Source organism: Oncorhynchus mykiss, chromosome 1 (genome assembly GCF_057628025.1).
Source record: "Oncorhynchus mykiss isolate SJ-2025 chromosome 1, ASM5762802v1, whole genome shotgun sequence".
Classification (NCBI taxonomy): Eukaryota; Metazoa; Chordata; class Actinopteri; order Salmoniformes; family Salmonidae; genus Oncorhynchus; species Oncorhynchus mykiss.
This window is the reverse complement of record NC_143022.1, coordinates 34,142,071-34,163,048: the sequence shown is the minus strand read 5'-3', so window position 1 is coordinate 34,163,048 and position 20,978 is coordinate 34,142,071. Positions and strand designations below refer to the sequence as shown.

Below are 20,978 nucleotides of genomic sequence, written 5' to 3'. Positions count from 1 at the left end.
CTCCTTTCCACCGTCTGATCTACTCTCTGCCGTTGTTGATAGGTGACGTCTGTTTTCTCTCTCTCTCTCTCCCTCTCTCTCTTTCTCTCCCACCCTTTCTGCTCAGCGAGGAAATCTCTAACCGGTGACTCGCTGCTTCCCTATTCATCTCCCTCTATATGTATCTCTATCTCTCTCCCTCACATTCCCTCAGTCTTTTTCTGCTCGTGTCATGCTTTGTGATATGAGGCAGGGATCAGTGAGTGTGTGTGAGCTCCGTCTCTACTGCAGTATCCTGGGTCTCTGTTTGACAGAGAGGCTGTGAGCTCCTGCTTCTACCCCTGCAAGGAGCACTTTAGGTGGGGGAATATCACAGCCAGAGAGGGGGTCCTCTGGAGCAGAGACAGCAGTCCCAGGACAGAACAGACAGACAGAGACAACTTTGGACTGAAGAGGAACAAAAGAAGAGATAAAGAAAAGAGGAGCATATTTCTGCCGATCATGTTTTGTGTTGTGAGAAGCGAAGGGAGATAAGAGGGGACAAAAGGAGAGAGGAGGGCGTACTCCTGAGGTATAAGGATCCCAGGAGGTTTTGGCAGGGGGGCGAGGGGTCTACAGGAGGAGGGTCAAGACTGAAAAGGACACAGGGTTTTATCTGAGATCAAAGACAAGCAGGACAAAAAGATAGTTATAAAACGATTGAAGTGTGAAAGAGAGGTAGCGGTGTTCCCTCAGTCTGACGAGTTGGAGATGGTCTCGAGGGGGTTGGGTTGAGAATGAAGAAGGTGAGTGTCTACTGAGAGAAAAGAGAGTAGAAACAACAACCAGAGGGTAAGGACAAAGTGAAGACTGGTCTGTGAGGAAGAAGAAGAGGAGGAGAGGTCTCTCTAGTTGAGGCGGTTTGGTCGTTTTACCTGGTTTACTTCAGTCAGTCTACAGGACCCCATCATGGCCGTCCAACTCATGCCGGAATCAGCCGTCTGTCTGCTTATGGTGAGTGGGAGAGGTCCTGGTTCTTCATATATACACACATGCACAAACACACACACACACACACACACACTCACACTCACATACACAGACACAACCACACATTTACACACACAGCAACTGAAGCATGTGGTAAGCTGTCACCCCATGAGAGGTGGTGTTGCATGAGATACTACACACTACTATACACCCCTCCACAAATCTTCCATCTCTATCATATAGAAATCAGTAGTTATGTAATACAATATTATCATCAAACAATGCTTAATTTCATGATAAATGTATGTGCTTCAGCCTGTGATGTGAACTACAGTATGTTCCCTTGCTTTGTCTAAATGTTCCACGTGCTCACAGGGATCTCTCTGCAGTGGGCTGGTTATGAGACATAGTAGAGTAGAAACCACTGTTACCAGAGGGGAGGGGTGCTAAATGTGTGTGTGTGTGTGTGTGTGTGTGTGTGTGTGTGTGTGTGTGTGTGTGTGTGTGTTTACATCCGTGCGTGGTTGTGTGGGTGTGGGTGTGTGTGTGTGTTTACATCCGTGTGTGGGTGTGTGTGTGTGTGTGTGTGTGTGTGTGTGTGTGTGTTTACATCCGTGTGTGGGTGTGCGTGTGTGTGTGTGTGTGTGTTTACATCCGTGTGTGGGTGTGTGTGTGTGTGTGTGTGTGTGTGTGTGTGTGTGTTTACATCCGTGTGTGGGTGTGTGTGTGTGTGTGTGTGTGTGTGTTTACATCCGTGTGTGGGTGTGCGTGTGTGCATGCATGTATCTTTTAAGATGAGAAGTAGAGAAAAGAGAAATAGTTAGGAAGGGAGAGGAAAGGAAAGGAAAGAAGAGAAAAGCCAGGAGAGGACACATTTTGAAGTGTCCTTTTTCTCATTCATTAATGGCTAGAGCTTGATTTTGGCAATTGTATTCTCTTTCTCTAGATTCAGATAAAATACACATTTTCTAGTGAGAGAGGAAACTGTAAGGGATTTCTGCCCTAAGTTCATACAAGAGACCACAGGAAACATATTTGATCAGAGGTTAGGTTGTTTAATAAGGATTGCAAGCCGGATTGCAACCCAGAGTTTACACTTACAGTAATTTGCAAGTAACACACTCAGTTCAAAAGATTGTGTTTTCCCTTTGTATCCCCTAATGAGGTTCACCCAGCCCAGGGTGATGTCCCTGAACTGTAATACCATATAAGCTTCCCAATCCTTCTTCCTCCTTTTGCTATCATGTGCTAGCAGAAGTAAGACTGTACATAGCATCAACAGGAACTGAAGGTATAGTTTCAACACACAGACATCTGACTTTTGTACAGTTGACTTCTTCATGCACTTACAAAGTGTCTACCACTGATTCTTAATCTCAAGCTAAAGCAAAACATTAATCATTGTACTTTTGTAATTACAGGTGTTCCTATAATGTACAGATATTGTAACATTAATTTCAAAACATACACACACACACACCCACATCTTTGTCCAATAGCTGCTGGATATCCAGAGAAACTGACAGCACTATGAAATTAGCTGCTTTTCAACAAGGCCATTTTGAACACTTTAAAATACAGTGACATCTCAAAGTGCCTTCCAGGCAAGAAATATAAGTAACTTCAATAGAGACAAAGCACTAGACCCACAATATTCTATTCTAGTCTTTGTAATTCTATGTGTTTCCTCCATCCCAGAGAGGTGTCACGCATCACTGAACTACCTGTTATCTCGTCCTGTCATGGCTGGCTGTAGCCATGGCAATAGGTCATGTTACACACCCAGGGATTGGACAGAAGGAGGGGGAGGCAGGAGGGATGAGGAGAGAGGGATGGGGGAGAGGGAGGAGATGAAAAAGGGAAAGTTGGAGCATAAGTCAAAATATAGCAGCATTGCTATCTGATAACTGATCAAACTCAGTCATACATGTGTTCATTAAATCCAACCATGCATTTGTATTCACGCTGTCATGTTCAGTGCTCAATCCCATCTGAAATATTAATGTAGATTTATGCAGCTTAGAGGTGTGTGTGTGTATGCTAGAGTGTGGCTATGTGTGTCTGTATAAATATTCATAAAGTTTCTGCTGTATGTATTAATATTTCAGGTAAGGCAGTGATAATCTCCTGTAATTACAGGAAGTGATTTTAATAGCACACAGACCACACTGTAAACACCCCACATCACCCACAGCAAATATTGACACACATAAATAATACAGAGCAACCACACACAACCTGCAGAAAGATCTCCCTCTCTATCACTCTACCCTTCTCCATCACTCTACCCTTCTCCATCACTCTACCCCTCTCCATCACTCTACCCTTCTCCATCACTCTACCCCTCTCCATCACTCTACCCCTATCCATCACTCTACCCTTCTCCATCACTCTACCCCTCTCCATCACTCTACCCTTCTCCATCACTCTACCCCTCTCCATCACTCTACCCCTATCCATCACTCTACCCCTCTCCATCACCCTACCCATCTCCATCACTCTAACCCTCTCCATCACTCTAACCCTCTCCATCACTCTACCCTTCTCCATCACGCTACCCCTCTCCATCACTCTACCCCTCTCCATCACTCTACCCCTCTCCATCACTCTACCCATCTCCACTCTAACCCTCTCCATCATTCTACCCCTCTCCATCAATCTACCCCTCTCCATCACTCTAACTCTCTCCATCACTACCCCTCTCCATCACTCTACCCCTCTCCATCACTCTACCCCTCTCCATCACTTTCCCTTCTCCATCACTCTACCCCTCTCCATCACTCTACCCCACTCCATCACTCTACCCTTCTCCATCACTCTACCCCTCTCCATCACTCTACCCCTCTCCATCACTCTACCCTTCTCCATCACTCTACCCCTCTCCATCACAATCCTTTTCTCTCTCCATTTATCTTTCCCTCTCCTTCTCTCTTTTACTCTCCCTCTCCCTATGTGTTAAGAAGGGCATCTGCTGTTATGTTTGTGCCAAGTTCACTGAGGGAACCTTCTCATTAGTGGGTACAGAGGCTGCTTACACAACGAGCAATAGAAGGCTCTCTCTTTCTCCCTCTCTTCCTCTCTCTCTCGTTCTCGTTCATACTCTGTCTCCTCTCTGGGGTGTCTCCTCTTGGAAAGGTTTAATGATGTTGCAAATGTAATCATTATTTTATTTAGCATGTTAACATCATTATAAATGTAAATGATGGATGGGGCTCGGGGCGAAGCTTGTGAGAACATGGAACTATTATCAACCTTCAGCTGAGATTAACACATCTATCCGTTTAGACAGGTTCTTAGCCACAGTATAACCCTCTCCTCCGTGCACAGACCCCAAACCCATTCCAGAACCACTGCCTAAGGACCAAACAACCTCATTCCGTTAGCGGACAGGAAGTAACCTTGTTCGATTAGAGGCAGCAGGAAATGGCTTTTTATTTGTGCTGAGGATTCTTGTTGTGGCTGATAGAAATAAAGACATGCAGTAAATTGTGTTTTAGTTATCCTCTGGGCTCCATCTGTCTGGAGCTAATGTGATTGGAGCTGAGTTACAGTACAGTAGTTATAACTCTGAGTGGTCTCAGGCGAGTCATAAATAGCAGGCCTAGGGGACGGCAAATATGATTGAAACCCGGAGCAAATATTTTGTTATTTAAATTACGTTTAGCTTATAAAGGCTAAAAAAAGTATTCATAAACTCTACATAAATGTGATACAAAGCATCTATAACGGTATGTTATAAAGGGTTCAGAAATGTGGCATAACTGTGTGACATTATCACCAATGTCAAATATGACATAATCCACTATGCAGAATATGTTATAAACATGTGCTTTAAAAAGGGTGATATGTTGTGCTGAAGGATGATGTTTTGTGCGCCGCTCTATGGGATTCACCATCATGGCCGGTTGTGATACAGCCTGGGATTGAACCAGGGTCTGTAGTGATGCCTCTGCTGCACCACTCGGGAGCATACGCTCTGAAGTGAAGTCATGTTAGTCACATTACAACTAATCTCATTCCCGGACACTTATGCCCAAATGGTCTGGTGGACCAACGCATCAAACCTGGCCTTCATTAGTTAGGGTTAGGTTTAAAATCACATTTTAACAAGATAAATTGTGGAAATGGGTAGGGTTTAGATATAATTATGACTTTTTGACTTTTTAACTAGTAACGATGACAAATTCTTTACACAGGTCACTCCTTTAGAATGATATGGTCACTCCCACTAAGGCCAACTTTGAATGGTTGATATCCCACCAAGAAACACTGACGTTGATGAAAGCCCCTAACCTAGAGAAATTGAAAGTAGCTTTCTTCTGGAACCAAGGGACATGTTCCTCAGTACACAACATCGAACAAAACAAAACCAGCCACACCGTGAGGTGCTGGGCCCAGTCAGGTCTTTGACACATTCACCCACTCCCCCACTGAAATATCTGCCACAAAATGTTTGCGCCATTGTTAACAGGCTCTGAGGTGTGGTCAGTCATCTTCTGGCTACGCCGGGTGGAGATTATAAGAGTACATGGCCATTAAGGCCAGATTCTTCATCCAGATGTTCAAACGTTCATAGATGACCAGTAGGGTTGTAGAGGGTGCAACAGGTCAGTACCTCAGGAATAAATGTCAGTTGGCTTTTTATAGCCGAGCATTCAGTGGTCGAGACAGCAGGTGCGGTAGACAGGGAGACATAGAGTCGAATGCAGCAGGTCCGGGACAAGGTAGTACGTCTGGTGAACAGGTCAAGGTTCCATAGCCGCAGGCAGAACAGCTGAAACTGGAGCAGCAGCAAGACCAGTTGGACTATGGGCAGCCAGGAGTCATCAGGTCAGGAGGGGAAGGAGAGATGGAGAGAGAGACACTTAGAGGGAGCATACTTAAATTCACAAAGGACACCAGATAAGACAGGAGAATTACACCAGATAGAACAGACTCACCCTGGCCCCCAGGGACACAAGCAACAGCGTCAGCATCGGGTAACATAAGGACAGACGACAAATAATGCAGCATCAGAGAGCTGGGGAACTGACAAGTATAGGAGGGATAATGACAGAAGTGACTGAGTCCAGGTGAGTCCAATAATTGATCAAGCGTGTGACGGGAGAAGGCAGGTGTGCGTAATGATGGTGGAAGGAGTGAGTAATGCTGGGGAGCCTGGTGTCTTCGAGCTCCAGGGAGGGAGTGCGGGAGCAGGCGTGACAGGATTAGCTTTTCTGCATAATTTTTTATCAAAATGTTTCAGATTTTTGCAATGTTACAAAATAGAAAAAAGCACTCCTTGAAATATTATTGATATGTTGGTCAAAAGAGAGATCAGGGTCCAGAGTAACGCCGAGGTCTTTCACAGTTTTATTTGAGACAACTGTACAACCATCAAGATTCATTGTCAGATCCAACAGCAGATCTCTTTGTTTCTTGGGACCTAGAACTAGCATCTATGTTTTGTCCGAATTTAAAAGGAAAAAAATAGCCAAATTCACTTCCTTATGTCTGAAACACAGGCTTCCAGGGTTGGCAGTCATCGAAATGTACATCTGTGTGTCGTCTGTACAGCAGTGAAAGTTGACATTGTGTTTACGAATGACATCACCAGGAGGTAGAATATATAGTGAAAACAATAGTGGTCTTTAAACAGAACCTTGAGGAACGCAGAAACATGCTGTTGATTTGTCAGAGGATAAACCATCCACAGAGACGAACTGATATCTTTCTGACAGATAAGATCTAAACCAGGCAAGAACTTGTCCGTGTAGACAAATTAGGGTTTATAATCTCTCCAAAAGAATGTCATGATCGATGGAGTCAAAAGCTGCACTAAGGTATAGGAGCACGAGCATGCAGAGACTTTGTCTGATGCCTTTAAAAGGTCATTTAACACCTTCTTGAGTGCAGTCTCGGTGATATGATGGGGTCTAAAACCAGACTGAAGCGTTTTGTATACATTATTTGTCTTCAGAAAGGCAGTGAATTGCTGCGCAACAGCTTTTTCTAAAATGTTTGAGAGGAATGAGAGGTTTGATATAGGCCAAATGTTTTTTACATTTACCCGGTCAATGTTAGGCTTTTTCAAGTGAGGCTTTCTTTACTGCCAGCTTTTTTACTGACAATTTTAGTGCGTTTGGTACACATCTGGTGGATAGGGAGCCATTATTTTATGTTCAACCTAGGATGGCCATGCACAGGAAGTAGCTCTGTCAGTAGTTTATTTTGAATACGGTCTAGTATGCAGCTTGAAGGTTTAGAGGCCATGACTATTGTCATGTGTCAAGAGATACAGGATTTAAAAACGTGAGAGTATCCATTGATTCTATGTCCTGGCAGTTCTGTGCAGACTCAGGACAACTGAGCTTTGGAGAAATACTCAGATTCAAAGAGGAGTCCGTAATTTGCTTTCTAATGATCATGATCTTTTCATCACTGCTGAAGTGAAAGCCATCCTCTCTTGGGGAATGCTGCTATTTATTTAGCTTTGCGACAGTATCAAAAAATAAATGTTGGATTGTTCTTATTCTCCTCAATTAGGTTGAAAGAAATAAGATGATCGAGCAGGAATGAGGGCTCTTCGATATTGCACAGTACTGTCTTTCCAAGCTAGTCGTTAGACTTCCAGTTTGGTGGAGCCCCATTTCCATTCCAATTTTCTGGAAGGTTGCTGAGGTATTTGCTGTTTACCAGGGAGCAAATTTCTTGTGACAAATGTTTTTTGTTTTTAGGGGTGCGATTGCATCGAGATTATTACACAAAGTTACATTTAGATCCTCAGTTATGTGGTTAACCAATTTTTGTACTCTGATATCCTTAGGTAGGTGGGGGGAATCTGGAAGGGCATCTAGGAATCTTTGGGTTGTCTGAGAATTTATTGCATGACTTTTGATGATCCTTGGTTGGGGTCTCGAGTAGATTAATTGCTGCGATTACAAACGTAATAAAATGGTGGTCCACATGTTGGACAAAACCCACTGAGTCGATGATGGCTCCGAAAGCCTTTTGGAGTGGGTCTGTAGACTTTTCCATGTGAATATTAAAGTCACCAACAATTTGAATATTATCTGCCATGACTACAAGGTCCGATAGGAATTCAGGGAACTCAATGATTATGTCACACAGTTATGCCACATTTATGAACCCTTTATAACATACCACTATAGATGCTTTTTATCACATTTATGTAGTGTTTATGAATACTTTTTTTTAGCCTTTATAAGCTAAACGTAATTTAAATAACAAAACATTTGTTCCGGGTTTCAATCATATTTGCCGTCCCCTAGGTCTGCTCTCTTTGACTCGCCTGAGACCACTCAGAGTTACAACTACTGTACTGTAACTCCACTCCAATCACATTTCCAGAAGCATTGAAGCAATTGTCCGGCTATGGGGACTGTACAGGGAGGTGTATACTACTATCTGTACTTATTGGTGGCACAGACGCTGTTTCATCCTTCCCTACACTGAAATTAGATGAAATTGTGTTAATGTTACTACTTAGCTTTTTCATCTGGTGGAGGTCCTGTAGAACAATGTTCAGATAAAGCTTCTGGGTTGAAAAAGTTGAAAAAAGCCATATATTTCCTTTCATTTGTACATTTGTGAAACAATACAATACATTAAGTTTTGAAAAGTCCATCAATGCATTTACATTGAACATTACACAGGGCTGTGACAGTGTAGCTTCACCCTGAGCTGGCAAATCAATGGTTCTTGCCTCTCTGCCTGCTAGAGGTACTGCATGTTGGTTCCAACCTTAAAGGTAACAAAGAAAGTTAGTAGGTCTGTTAGGAAATGCCTGTGTCACACCATCTGGATAAGGCGTTTCTGTGCTGTTCCAGAAACTCCAAATGGGGAGATGGGAATCTCCAATCATTTCATATTATTATATTCCTCTTTCATTTACAAATCTCATGATGTGACTATGAGACGTGGCTGTATCTAGCTAGCTAAATTTCGGCTAGCTAGCAATTGCTTAAAGTCCCCAAAATTATTTGAATTAACAATTGAGGTAGCTACAGTATGTAATCTAACTCAAAACTCAACTACTACAAACAAATTTAAATTACAATACATAAAGGTTAAGTTACTTATTTTTCGACAAGTGCTAATTTGATTTTCGTCCCGTCATGATCAGCGTCTGGTCAACAACACTAAAAAAGTACTTCCATGTCACGTAATTTCAGAAATTTTCAAAATAAAGTCCCCCCCAGTCTAATATTGCGGGTAATTATTATAGTAGAAACATATTATCGTAATAGTAGAAAAGTGTAAAAAAAACTGTGTTTTCATGAGATATGAAAAATACTTGTCTAAACATTTAACAATGTTTCATATTTGTTCATATTTAAGTGACATTTATATTAAATCTGGGTTTTAAAACATGCGCCAGGGTCAAATAAATCCTCCAATGCGAATCACTGTACATGGAATATATATTGGCTTAGAGCAAGAACTATTCTGGGTGGCGCAGTAAAGTATTGTAGGGAATATTCAATAGAGTCTGTAAAATGTATATATGGTGTCATTTCATGGGGCTTTGAATAATACGGAGTGTTACTGGCCTTTTACTCCACGATTCCATTGGCGGCCACACCTGGGGTCGACTTCCTGACGGGCTGCCCCCAGATGGTGAAGGTAGGAAACAACACCTCCACTTCGCTGATCTTCAACACAGGGGCCCCACAAGGGTGCATGCTCAGCCCCCTCCTATACTCCCTGTTCACCCATGACTGCATGGCCAAGCACGCCTCCAACTCAATCATCAAGTTTGCAGACGACACAATAGTAGAAGGCCTGATTACCAACAATGACGAGACAGCCTACAGGGAGGAGGTGAGAGCCCTGGCGGAGTGGTGCCAGGAAAATAACCTCTCCCTCAATATCAACAAAATGAAGGAGCTGATCATGGACTTCAGGGAAAAGCAGAGGGAGCACGCCTCTATCCAACATCGACAGGACCGCAGTAGAGAAGGTGGAAAGCTTCAAGTTCCTCAGTGTACACATCACTGATGATCTGAAATGGTCCACCCACACAGACAGTGTGGTGAAGAAGGCTCAACAGCGCCTCTTCAACCTCAGGAGGCTGAAGCCTGAAGCCTGAAGCCTGTCTGCTTGGCCCGTAAGACCCTCAGAAACTTTTACAGATGCACAATTGAGGGTATCCTGTCGGGCTGTATCACAGCCAGCAACCGCAGGGCTCTCCAGAGGGCGGTATGGTCTGCCCAACGCATCACCGGGGGCACACTGCCTGCCCTCCAGGACAACTACAGCACCCGATGTCACATGAAGGCCAAAAAGATCATCCAGGTCATCATTGTTTTGAACACAGAGAATCAAATTTGGTTGTTTTTCTATTAAAATCGGGGGAAAGAATGGGGGACAGTCTCACTTCAGAATTATTCTAAAATTCTCAACGTCCAATTTCAAAGTTGTTCCAAACATCAAATTTCAAAGTGTTTAATTAAGGTTAGGTTTAGGCATGAACTCCGAAATCTCAATCTTAACGTTCTATTGTTGGATTCAAACATGCACCACAGACAGATGGTTACACCCATCCGCCATCCCAGTCCAAAAAGCCCTATCAAAACCGAAACCTACTTGAAGGTAACAACACTCACTGGTGCCCTTATTGGCCGGTTTCCATGTCATCTCCCGACATCCTCAGACATGGATGGATGTCAAATATTGACTTATATCATGGGTGACCTGGATGCCCCACATCTGATCTCCTCAGTAGGATACATGATGTCACTCCTGCCTCCATAAAATTAGGTCTATTCATATCACACACTACAGAACATCAAATTATGTATGTGTGTGTGTGCATGTGTGTGTGTGTGTGCACGTGTGTGTTCATGCACGTGTTTTGTTTGTAGTATATTAGGTTAGGGCTGATTGCAGAAGATAAGAGCAGAGGACTCAGTCTGATGGAGCCAAGCTCTTTATTCACCGCTAATCAATTGACCCTCTATGACTTGTGTGTGTGCTTGCTTGAGAATGAGAACGACATCTTCTATCTTTAACAGCAGTCGAAATACGCCAACAGTGTGTATTCACAATAATTTCATCAGCATTTGTCTCTTTTGACGATGTCTATAAGAAGTTGTAGTGATAATTAATGATCAATTGGCCCAGCGTCGTCCGGGTTAGGGTTTGGCCGGGGTAGGCCATCATTGTAAATAAGAATTTGTTCTTAACTGACTTGCCTAGTTAAATAAAAAAAAGTCTTTGCAACAAGAAAAGGACATGCAATATTTTTTGCATTGAGGGCTGTTTTGGGGGGTGGCGATGAAGAGACAAAGGGTGCATGATTTCTGTGTTCAGAGGTTGTACAGTATTTTACAGTATCTCTCTCGCTCTCTCTCTCGCCCTCCTCTGTCGTCCTGAAGGAGGAGGGGTAATGTAATATCTGGCCGTATGTTATCATGCAGTATTCTAATTGATTACCCTGCTGTACAGACGCTGGTTTGTGTGTGTATTACCCTGTGTCGTTCTCTGTCCCATTCTTAAATTGCAAGATAATATTTGTATTAATGTCAGATAAAATAATCACCACTGCAGACAAAATGCACCTACATAGACTGTGACAGAGAGAATTCTCACCTCAGTCACCTCACCTAAACCTTTTCACTTCCATGTCACGCTAGTCAAATGTGCGTTAACGCAAACACACAAACACACACACACACCATGGATGTGCATTTATCCCCTATCGCTTTCTCTCTCTGTTCCCTACTGTCATTGTATATCTCTTTTCTCTCTCCATCTATTTCTAATTGTTTTGTTCTCTCTCTTTGTATGCTATCTCTTTTCTGAACCGCTCTATCTCCCTCTCTATCTCGATCTCTGTATCAGTTTGTGTGTGTTTCTTTGTGTGTGTTTCTTTGTGTGTGTTTCTGTGTGTGTGTCTCTGTGTGTGTGTTTCTGTGTGTGTGCGTGTGTGTATGTGTGTGTGTGTATGTGTGTGCGTGTGTTTGTGTATGTGTGTTTCTGTGTGTGTGTGTGTGTGTGTGTGTGTGTGTGTGTGTGTGTGTGTGTGTGTGTGTGTGTGTGTGTGTGTGTGTGTGTGTGTGTGTGTGTGTGTGTGTGTGTGTGTTTTGGTAGCTGTGTGAAAGCTAATTGTAGATTTCACACACTCTGCTGTGTGTGATTACAGAGAAACAATTCAACCAAATTGAGTGAGGAGGGTAATTCACTTGATGCAACTGCATGGAGAAAACATAAACACATTTGCATGCATTTGCATTTTGTCTGAAGTGTTCAATAGGAAGTTTGTCATTTGCATTTCAGGAGATGCATTTTCTGTGTTGTCTGTATTTTGGTGATGATGCATGAGACATGAAATTATAATACAGTACTGTACTGTCTGAGTGGTACTGTAGTTAGGCCTTGGGTATATTACTGCTGATGTCAGTGTCACAGAGCTTTTCACTTCAGGTGAGACCCAATTCAGCTGAAGAATCACTACTGTATTTCTCCTAACAAAATGACATTGGGGATTATTCCACATTGTACAGGTGTCAACCAAATATGAGAAACAGTCTGCAGAGTCTGTTCTATACTAGGGCGGCGCACAACTGGCCCAGCATCGTCCGGGTTTGGCCGGTGTAGGCTGTCATTGTAAATAAGAATTTGTTCTTAACTGACTTGCCTAGCTAAATAAAGGTTAATATATATATATATATATATATATATATATATATATATATATATATATATATATTGTGGCGTATAGCAGGTCAGCCACCAGGGGGAGACTCGTCGAGGCCTGGTAACAGATGGAGTATACATCACGAGGCGATGGCTCCATCTGCTGGACGTATAAGGTCTCGCCGTGCTCTCCAGCCAGGACTAATTGGGGCTGATTGGGAGCTGGTGAGTAATCAAGGGCGGATTGCTCACCAGCTGTGCAAGGCCCATAAAGCTGCCAGAAAGGCAGCACACAGGGAGGAATGGGGGGAAGAAAGCACTCCTGTGGTATGGTTGACGGTTGCAGAGGTAAGAAGAGGGAGTTCAGTTTTGTTCCCGACAGGATATCGCCAGACCCAGAAGACGGCATCCCAGAGAGGGTCTCATGGGGGATACATTTCATTTTCTTTTTGATCTATTATTTAAATAAACACCCTTGAAACTGAGCTAATCCTGTAATTCATAACATAGGCCTAATAGTAGTGTAGAACTCTTTTTACTTACACACAATATAGCTGGGTCACCCCGTCCTGCCACATCCACTGCCCTGCAATGCCAAAACCCAACACACCCTACTCAGCATAGTGAAACATTCATTATTGGTTTCAGATGTGTTAGGCTTAGGCCAGAGTGACAACCAACACAACATTATGGCAGACCCCCAGGGCCAGGACTGAGCAGCCCAGCAGCTAGGGATTGCCTAAATAGGTATCCCCCCCTGACGTGGGCAGGTTTTTATTACAGATTCCTTTTGTGGTACAGTATTTCATATAAGGCATCCATACCTTATGAAAGTTGCACAGTATACTCTTGATATTGTAATAAATCAAATCTAGTGATACATAACTTGACATTTCTGCCATCCATTGTGACATTGCCGAGGGATAAACAACCTTCCAACTATTGGCAAGGGCATATCTTAGCTGCTATAAATGCTAGGTTACACAGATTCTTCTGATAACAGTCTCCAGTATCAACATTTCCAAGCAAACAAAAACATGGTGAAGCGAGAATCTGTGTCCATGATATTTATTTTCACTGATGTATAGTATGTTCTATGGATTGTTTAAACTGCAGTAAATTATGTCTGAGATTTTATGAACATGACTGGACATTCAAGCACATCTGTATCCATTCATCATCATCAATAGTGTCTCCTAGGTCTTCCTCACATTTTTGTTTGACATGTTTTGTGTCATTGGGGAAAGTCTCTAACAACCCTTGATACAGTTTGGAAATCAACTTTAGAGGTTTGTCAGACTGCTCTAAAATAGTTTCAATCTTTGAAGCTTCTGGCTTGTCCAGTGTTTGCTGCACAGAGAGAATAAAGTGTTACATTTGTAAAAGTTCACCTCAGCTCCGTCACTGACTGGTCTTCCCTAGTTGTCTGACCTTGCTGAGACCCCTGTCACCATCAATCCTGCTCAGATGAGACATGACAAAGAATTACCTTGGTGTACATTTATACATTATATTATCCAATAATATAATCAAAGGTTTAATAATTGAAATGACCATTATTCCCAGATTCCAGACTCTACCCTACCCATCAACTCAAGATGGAACTATGTATCCGTTCACTGATTGTTATAATATACTGAAAAATTCACCTGAGCTCTGTAGACTGGTCTTCCCTGGCTGGCTGACCCTGCTGGGACACCTGTCACCATCTGATCCTGCTAAGAAACACAGACAACAGCTGCCTCTGTTTGCACACTCTATGGTGTCCGCGGGTCCTAAATCCAGCCTGCTGATACAGCCTACCAGACCGCCTGGAGTCTTCCACATGGTCCTAAAGCACACCGATGCCGCTTTTTCTATCACAGAGAAATGGTAAAACGGGGAGGGCCAAAAATGCCATTTTAGAATGTGGGGTGAAAGTTGTGCCCCTGCTCTTTGGCATGGCTTAGAATGAATGGCTTAGTATGGCCTGGCATGATTGGGCATATCCAGGCTGGAGTAATAATGATGAAAGGTTGGGCTCATTTCAATACTAAGCAGCTTAGTTCTGTAGCCAATGCTATATTGCGGGAGAAGGACATACTGCAAACACCTCGTCATTACTGTTTTAGATGCATTGTACAACAAAACCAAATCATCAATGTAAATACCTCATATCTCATATCTCACATAGCTTACTGTGGTCTTATACTTCTTCTCCTGTCTCTACTGCTGCAATCCTCTGTCCGTCCAGGACAGCAAGGGAGAAAGAGAGAAAGACAGATATTCACGTTAGACCCATGGGTAGGTACTGTAACTCTCACACCAGTGTGTGACAGCACTGCATGCATTAGAATGCATAATGGCCTGTATGTGTGCACAGTGCATGTATTGTGTGTGTGTGTGTGTGTGTGTGTGTGTGTGTGTGTGTGTGTGTGTGTGTGTGTGTGTGTGTGTGTGTGTGTGTGTGTGTGTGTGTGTGTGTGTGTGTGTGTGCTCTGACTGTGAATGGTGCACTTAACCAAAATAGACTGTTAAGTCCTCTGTGTTCACTCTGCAGACTGTTAAGTCCTCTGTGTTCACTCTGCAGACTGTTAAGTCCTATGTGTTCACTCTGCAGACTGTTAAGTCCTCTGTGTTCACTCTACAGACTGTTAAGTCCTCTGTGTTCACTCTGCAGACTGTTAAGGCCTATTGATGGAGCTGGAGGGGAATACATCTCATTATAATGGAGTGTGTGTGCATTTTTCTGTGAGAAGTGTGTGTGTGTGTGTGTGTGTGTGTGTGTGTGTGTGTGTGTGTGTGTGTGTGTAATGAAAGGTATTCTCTAGCTGCATGTTAATGAAAAGAGTAGAGTGTAACAGGGTTCTATGTGAATCTCATGTCTGACTGACTGGTTCAAAGTTTTCAATTGAGCTCACTGCTGAAATATTGTGTGTGCGTGCGTGCGTGTGTGCGTGCGAGCGAGCGAGTGAGTGAGACATGATGTAATTGAGGAACTAATTAAAGCCAGTAATGAGGTAGAAGTGCCCCATGTGTGGCTGGCAGATGCTGCGTTGCTCATCAAAAACATTTTTTTACACAGATGTTGTTTGAACTGCAAAAATCAACAAACATTCACATGACACTCTTATCCAGAGCAATCAGTACATACATTTTCAAACAAGTCTCCCATGGGAATTAAACCCACAACCACAGCATTGCAGGCACCATGCTCTACTGACTGAGCCACATGGGACCAATTGTGTGGAAGTGTGGGCTGTGTGTGAGCTGTGACAGATGCTGTTCATTTACAAGTCACATGGCTACTCCAGTTTAAGAGGGAATGTATACTTTACTATCTGCACACTCTCTCTCTCTCTCTCTCTCTCTCTCTCTCTCTCTCTCTCTCTCTCTCTCTCTCAGAGACAGAGATGAGGCATACCTACACACGATTAGACAGATGAGTGCTTCACCTTGGTTGTCATAGCAACCAATGTCAAACTGTGTATTGCAGTATTTTCTGTTCCTCCCCTACCACCCACCTACTCACCTACAGAGAGAGATAAAGAGAGTGTGAGAGAGAGAGAGAGAGAGAGAGAGAGAGAGAGATATTACTTCTAATGCAGTAGCTTCCTATAGAGGGAGATAGAGTACACTAAACCAAATTACTCATACTGCTCTCTGTCTAATGAAAACGTTCCAATAACCATACCAAAGATTTTCTATTATATTGACAAGATATTCTAGTGATCACTCTAACAATGGAAATACATGCAACGATGGAAGGTTGGCGGGAGGAGGCGAGATCAGGTGAGACCATTTTAGCCAATGAGAGGGCAGATACGCATGTGAACAACAAGCACAACTACGATATTAATTAGATTTTTTCAAAGTTGCAGAAATGCCACATGCGTCCACTTATATCAGTGCATTTGTGACGACCTAACGATTACGAAACATCTGCTCGACCGAGTAAGACTCACGTAGCAACTGCACTGTTGACCAAATTTGACACTCTCATCGACCTCCAAACAAAAATACCTCACTGGTGGTCTTTTTTTTGTGGACAGATTTTGGGTGGAGTAAACCCTCGCACTTTGCCTCTTCCTTTCTGCCCATACTAGGCGAGTACGTCTACTCTGGGGATATGTCCCAATTATCTCTCCTCCTCTCCTATCTATCCAAAGTGTGCACTTGTACACTTTCCATGACTGATTTGAAAGGAAATGACTGGTGTAAACTCCTTCTATAGCCCATGCCTCCAACGCCTATGTCACCAATCCAACACGTTTAGATTTGTAGGAAGTAGCCTTAGTGAACACTTCAGGAGAAAGGAGATATTCATGGGATGCACCCATGGGTGTGTGTTTTAGATCAACTAGACTACATTGAGCAGCAACAACAGCTGAGGCGGAGTCAGTATCAGGTGCAAAAATAAGTGGTAGGTAGGCCTAGGGTCTATTTGTTTTAGCTACAGTGTATGATGAGAAGACTGGATCCAGATGTTGGCTGATATTAACAAAATATATACTGAACAAAAATGTAAATGCAATATGCAACAATTTCTATTTTTTTACTGAGTTACAGTTCATATAAGGAAATCAGTCATTTGAAATACATACATTAGGCCCTAATCTATGGATTTTACATGACTGGGAATATAGATATGCATCTGTTGGTCACAGATACCTTAAAAAATTGGTAGTGGACTGGATCAGAAAACCAGTCAGCATCTGGAGTGACCATCCATTTGCTTCATTCAGTGCGACATATCTCCTTTGCATAGAGTTCTTCACGCGGTTGAATGTGGCCTGTGGAATGTTGTCCCACTCCTTTTCAATGGCTGTGCGAAGTTGCTGGATATTGGCTGGAACTGGAACACTGTTGTACAGGCCAATCCAGAGCATCCCAAACATACAATACAAGTCAAAGGTTTGGACACACCTACTCATTCAAGGGTTTTTCTTTAATTTTACTATTTTCTACATTGTAGAATAATAATGAAGACATCAAAACTATGAAATAACACATATGGAATAATTTAGTAACCAAAAAAGTGTTAAACAAATCAAAATATATTTTAGATTTTAGATTCTTCAAAGAAGCCACCCTTTGCCTTGATGACAGCTTTGCACACTCTTGGCATTCTCTCAACCAGCTTCACCTGGAATGCTTTTCTAACAGTCTTGAAGGAGTTCCCACATATGCTGAGCACTTGTTGGCTGCTTTCACTTCACTCTGCGATCCAACTCATCCCAAACCATCTCAATTGGGTCGAGGTCGGGTGATTGTGGAGGCCACGTCATCTGATGCAGCACTCCATCACTCTCCTTCTTGGTCAAAAAGCCCTGTGTTTTGGGTCGTTGTCCTGTTGAAAAACGAATGAGAGTCCCATTAAAAACTTCTTCTGGATCGGTGTCCCTTCCACGTGACGTTGAGCTAACATAGGCTAATGCGATTAGCATGAGGTTGTAAGTAACAAGAAAATTTCCCAGGACATATCTGATATTGTCAAAAAGAGTAAATTAACTGCTAACTGCATCTAACTGCACTGTCCAGTACACTGTCCAGTACTGCACTGTAGCTATTACAGTGAAATAATACCATACTATTGTTTGAGGAGAGTGCACAATTTGAAATATGAAAAGTTATTAATAAACAAATGTGGCAATTTGGGCAGTCTTGATACAACATTTTTAACAGAAATGCAATGGTTCATTGGATCAGTCTAAAACTTTGCAAATACACTGATGCCATCTAGTGGCCAAAATTTAAATTGCACCTGGGCTGGAATAATATATTATGGCCTTTCTCTTGCATTTCAAAGAAGATGGTAAAAATGTTTTACAAAAGAACGGTTGGTTTTTTCTTTGTATTATCTTTTACCAGATCTCTTGTGTGATATTATACTACATTCATTTCACATTTCCATAACCGTCAAAGTGTTTCCTGTCAAATGGTACCAAGAATATTCATATCCTTGCTTCAGGGCTTGAGCTACAGGCAGGCAGATTTGGGTATGTCGTTTTAGACGAAAATTGAAAAAAGGGGCTAATCCTTAATTAAGGAAAGAAATTCCACAAATTACCTTTTATCAAGGCACACCTGTTAATTGAAATGGATTCTAGGTGACTACCTCATGAAGCTGGTTGAGAAAATTCCAAGAGTGTGCAAAGCGGTCATTAAGGCAAAGGGTGGCTTCTATGAAGAATCTGAAATATACTTTTTTTTTGTTTAACCTTTATGGGATAGGGGGCAGCATTTTCACTTTTGGATGAATAACGTGCCCAGAGTGAACTGCCTCCTACCCTGTCCCAGATGCTAATATATGAATATTATTATTAGTATTGGATAGAAAACACTGAAGTTTCTAAAACTGTTTGAATGATGTCTGTGAGTATAACAGAACTCACATGGCAGGCGAAAACCTGAGAAAAATCCAACCAGGAAGTGGGAAATTTGAAGTTTGTAGTTTTTCAAAGCTTGGCCTACCGAATACACAGTGTCTATGGACTCAAGTTGCACTTCCTACGGCTTCCACTAGATGTCAACCGTCTTTAGAAACTTGTTTCAGGCTTCTGCTATAAAGGAGGGGGTAATGGGAGCTGAATGAGTCATGGGTCTGGCAGAGTGTCTCGGGCTCGTGATGCGCGCTCCCGATAGAGTTAGCTCTCGTTCCAGTGTTTTTCTTCAGACATTGAAATTCTCCGTTTGGAACCTTATTGATGATTTATGTTAAAAACATCCTAAAGATTAATTCTATACATTGTTTGACTTGTTTCTACGACCTGTAATGGAACTTTTCGAGTTTTTGTCTGGACGAAGTGCTCGCGCCTCATGAAGATGGATTACTGGGCTGAACAAGCTAACAACAAGTGGCTATTTGGACATAAATGATGGACTTTCTGGAACTTTATGGAACAAATCAGTCATTTATTGTCGAACTGGGATTCCTGGGAGAGCCTTCTGATGATCATCAAAGGTAAGTGATTATTTATAGTGTTATTTCTAACTTCTGTTGATTCCAAAAACAGATATTTCTTTGGCTGGATTGGGCTCTGAGCGTCGTTCTCAGATGATGTTTTTTCCGTAAAGTTTCTTTGAAATCTGACATCTGGTTGCATTAAGGAGAAGTCTATCTTAAATTCTGTGAATAACACTTGTATCTTTTATCAATGTTTATTATAAGTATTTCTGCAAAATCACTGGATGTTTTGTAATCAAAACATTACTGCACGTAACGCGACAAAGTAAACTGAGATTTTTGGATATAAATATGCACATTATTGAACAAAAGATACAAGATATGAGTGTCATCTGATGAAGATCATCCAAGGTTAGTGATTCATTTTATCTATATTTCTGCTTTTTGTGACTCCTATCTCTGGCTGGAAAAATGGCTGTGTGTTTTCTTGATTTGGCTATGACCTAACATAATCATATGTTGTGCTTTCGCTGTAAAGCCTTTTTGAAATCGGACACGATGGGTAGATAAACAAGAAGCTTATCTTGCATTTGCTGTATTGGACTTGTTAATGTGTCAAAGGTACATATTTCAAAAAAATATTTTTGAATTTCGCGCACTGCCTTTTCAGTGGAATGTTGTCGAGGGGTTCCGCTGCCCTAGAAAGGTTAACCCTTTTTTGGTTACTATATGGTTTCATATGTGTTATTTCATAGTCTTCACTATTATTCTACAATGTAGAAAATAGTCAAAATAAAGAAAACCCTTGAATGGGTAGGTGTCTCTAAACGTTTGACTTGTACTGTAAATAATGGGTGACATGCCTGGTGAGTTTGCAGACCATGGATAAACTGGAACATTTTCAGCATCCAGGAATTGTGTACAGATCCTTGCAACATGAAACATGAGGTGATGGAGGCGGATGAATGGCACGACAATGTGCTTCAGGATCTCATCACGGTATCTCTTTGCATTCAAATTGCCATCAATAAAATGCAATTGTGTTCGTTATCCATACCTTATGCCTACTCAAACTCCGCCATCACCATGGAGCACTCTGTACACAACGTTGACATTAGTAAACTACTCGCCCACACAATGCCATACACATGGTCTGCGGTTGTGAGACCGGTTTGATGTAACACCAAATTCTCTAAAATGACGTTGGAGGCGGCTTATGGTAAATAAATGAACATTCAATTCTCTGGTGGACTTTCCGGGAGTCAGCATGCCAATCTGTGGCATTGTGTTGTCTAACAAACCTGCACATTTTTTGAGTGCCTTTTATTGTCCCCAGCACATGGTGCACCTGTGTAATGATCATGCTGTTTAATCAGCTTCTTCATATGCCACACCTGTCAGGTGGATGGATTATCTTGGCAAAGGAGAAATGCTCACTAACAGGGACCTAAAGATGTTTGTGCACACATTTTGAGAGAAATAGTCCTGCTAAGGTTTGGAATCT

The 20,978-nt window shown here is 42.2% G+C and overlaps 1 protein-coding gene across 4 annotated transcripts in view; it reads left to right on the top strand.

Annotated features, from left to right (window-relative positions):
- Positions 1 to 47: 47 nt before the first annotated feature.
- The window catches only part of LOC110532201 (FERM domain-containing protein 4A), a 204,393-nt gene continuing 183,462 nt past the window's right edge, over positions 48 to 20,978 (top strand). For all 4 annotated transcript variants that reach the window (XM_090229189.1, XM_090229186.1, XM_090229181.1 and 1 more), the window contains exon 1: positions 48 to 972. In XM_090229189.1, coding sequence (XP_090085315.1) covers positions 928 to 972 — 45 coding nt within the window. In that variant the 5' untranslated portion in view covers positions 48 to 927. The remainder of the gene's footprint in view (positions 973 to 20,978) is intronic.